At 51.2% G+C, this 2,513-nt stretch overlaps 1 protein-coding gene across 1 annotated transcript; it reads right to left on the bottom strand.

The window, feature by feature from the left end:
* Positions 1-169: 169 nt before the first annotated feature.
* On the bottom strand, positions 170-593 carry POSPLADRAFT_1063463 (hypothetical protein; the record flags this gene model as incomplete). The annotated part of the gene is made up of 2 exons (XM_024481668.1): positions 170-254; positions 508-593. 2 exons carry the CDS (start codon positions 591-593, stop codon positions 170-172), a joined length of 171 nt encoding a protein of 56 aa, XP_024332617.1.
* Positions 594-2,513: the final 1,920 nt, after the last annotated feature.

The following is a 2,513-nucleotide window of genomic DNA, read 5'->3' as shown; positions in this document are numbered from 1 at the left end:
TGCGCAAGCAGAAACGGAAGGCGCCCGACGACGCCCGCGCCGACAGACCCTGCGCTGTGAAGAAAGCCAAGTGTTCTTCCGAGTCTAACACAGGTCCTAAGACGTATCCCTGCGAATTTCACTGCGGACACGAGTCACTCATTCGGTACGATACCAAGCGACACATGGCCTACTCCTGCCCTTTGAGGCCTAATAGAAGCCGAAAACCCTTCCCATGCTCCATGTGTGACAAGGGGTATTCGCGAAAGGACGCGCTGATTCGACATGTGAGAGACCAGCACAAGAAGTGTATCGAGGCCGAGAGACTCCACGCCGACTCTGGTGGACACAACGACCACTAAGAACCTAGACACGCATGCTTACCAAGTGGTTTCTTTTCCTTCCCATGAGTCTGGAGCTCATCTTCCTTCGTAAGTCTTCGCTTCTGGACTCTGATCCTCCTCGCTAACCTCTGTTTGCATTGATTTCTTCAGACACTCGAACGCACGCATCAATATACCCACATACCTTATACCCTGGATACCCATCCTCGATGCGTCGCAGCCTTGTAAGGCTCGTGCCTTTTCTTCCGCAGCTGCGTCTAAGATACCCATGGCCGTAGACGCTCTGTAAAGACCTGGATCGTTAGCTTGTAACCTCACAGACAGTCTGGTGTCGCCATCGATTGTATGACTCCGGTTCGAACAGAGATTTCTGTATTGCATTGGTACTCAACGTTTAGCGCCGTAAAGGTTCGCTACAATGCAAAACCTCGTCCAGGTACGTGGACTCGTTAGAACAGAGTTCGCTTCGGCAGCTGTGGCGAAACACTGCAGATATCGCTGAACATCATGCGCTGAGTGTTTTGGAAAAAAAAAAAGTCTGGGCACGCGATCACGCGCATCCGACAGCAACGTTGAGTTCATGGGAAGGGCTTTGCAGAGCGCATATCACCGATCTCGACAGGAGACAACGACACAGAGAATCACTGGTATCTGGACGAGATTGATCATAGATCGGAGACCCACGAAGACATGACCGATGCGATAGAGCAAGGGCTCTGCGCTGGAGAGTTCAAACGCGTCGGGGACCGTTCGCGTTGCCTGAATAGGTATCTGCCAGCGTCTACAGCTTGTACAGACGGCCACAGCTGAGTCGTATGCTCTATTACGACCTACGCTCACAATACTGCAAGTAGTAGACCCTCTACAACTTTAGATTGAGGCCCTGCAGGCCAAGTCGTACGGATCGATGGTCGAATAACACACCTGATGCGACCCATTGTAGTATGCGCGAAGACAATAACGCATCAAAAACTTGATGGACTACACTGTGAGAGTGTATCAACACCGAATCTTCTGGCTACGGTCCAAGCATTGTGCGAAGCGAGACGAAGGTCAAAGCACGAAACTCAGCCAGGCGCCGATCAGAAACTACTGTCAGAGTCACGCACCACTACTAGCTCGAGCATCGGCCCTGCTCCTGCGTCTGTCGTTCACGGTAAAGCCTGATAGTTGAAAAGGGATGGCGACGCCCAAGTTGATTTGTGAGGATCATTTCACCCTGAAAGCACAACGAGTACTGAGGTGGTGCAAAGTCGCGGTCGACCAGCAAATTTTGCCAGATATCGCCTTCACGTGGTCCTCGGCTTGCCCCGGTGGCCAAACTCGCTTCAAGTTCATCGCTTCGTGATTCTCCTTGACTCTCGTTCAAAGCATGCGCTGAGATAAGTATTCTATATTCGCAGAGTATTGCAGCATCATCCATTATCGGTACACGAGTCTGGTCTTCGTATCTGCAGTACAAGCGGCGAGCGATAGGTTTCGACGAATTGCACGAACGTTCATATTTCTGACAATCCACTTTCAATAGTGACAGGACCAAAGCCGCTATAAGGCTAAGTCTACCTCGATCGACTCTAGTTCAGGGCCCAGTCGGCAATGATGGTGTGGCGCTTTGGAAACTCAGCCATGAGCTTCCTCGACCCTCTCAAGTTTGCATTTTCTCGCCTGCTCTGTTGCTATGTCACGACATAAGACAATGCTTCCCCAAGCGGATGCTGGAATGCCATTCCATATTCTAGCGGCCTTGAACGACGTTGCAAGGACGACTGCATTTTTCTTCTCGCGGTACCTCCGTCCATGCTCTGACTGGGAGGGACGTCCCGCTTCTCGACTGCACATAAATCGCTCAAACACCGTCGAAAGCGGAGATCCACCGAGACGGGGTGCTCAACGAAAAATCAATCTTCGGCCCACTTCGCGGCGCGCATGCATGGGCCTCGCATCTGTGTGTCATTCAACATAGACTGGATTTGCACTATCTGAGCGCGGGATCAAACGCTGAGAAGATAATGGGCACGGAATGAGTATGATACGAAGTGTGATTTCACCAGTGTCGCCTTCCTCGAGGGCACTAGATAAAACTCACAAGGAGGGACAATGTCGAAAGGTTGGGCACATGCGGGCAGGTTTATGTAAATCTTCTTTGTCTCAGGAATCATTGTGCTTTATGGTCGCGTGTACTAACCTATG

This window comes from Postia placenta (assembly GCF_002117355.1).
Source record: "Postia placenta MAD-698-R-SB12 unplaced genomic scaffold POSPLAscaffold_307, whole genome shotgun sequence".
In the NCBI taxonomy this organism is placed as follows: domain Eukaryota; kingdom Fungi; phylum Basidiomycota; class Agaricomycetes; order Polyporales; family Adustoporiaceae; genus Rhodonia; species Rhodonia placenta.
This window is presented reverse-complemented; position numbering and strand designations above follow the sequence as displayed.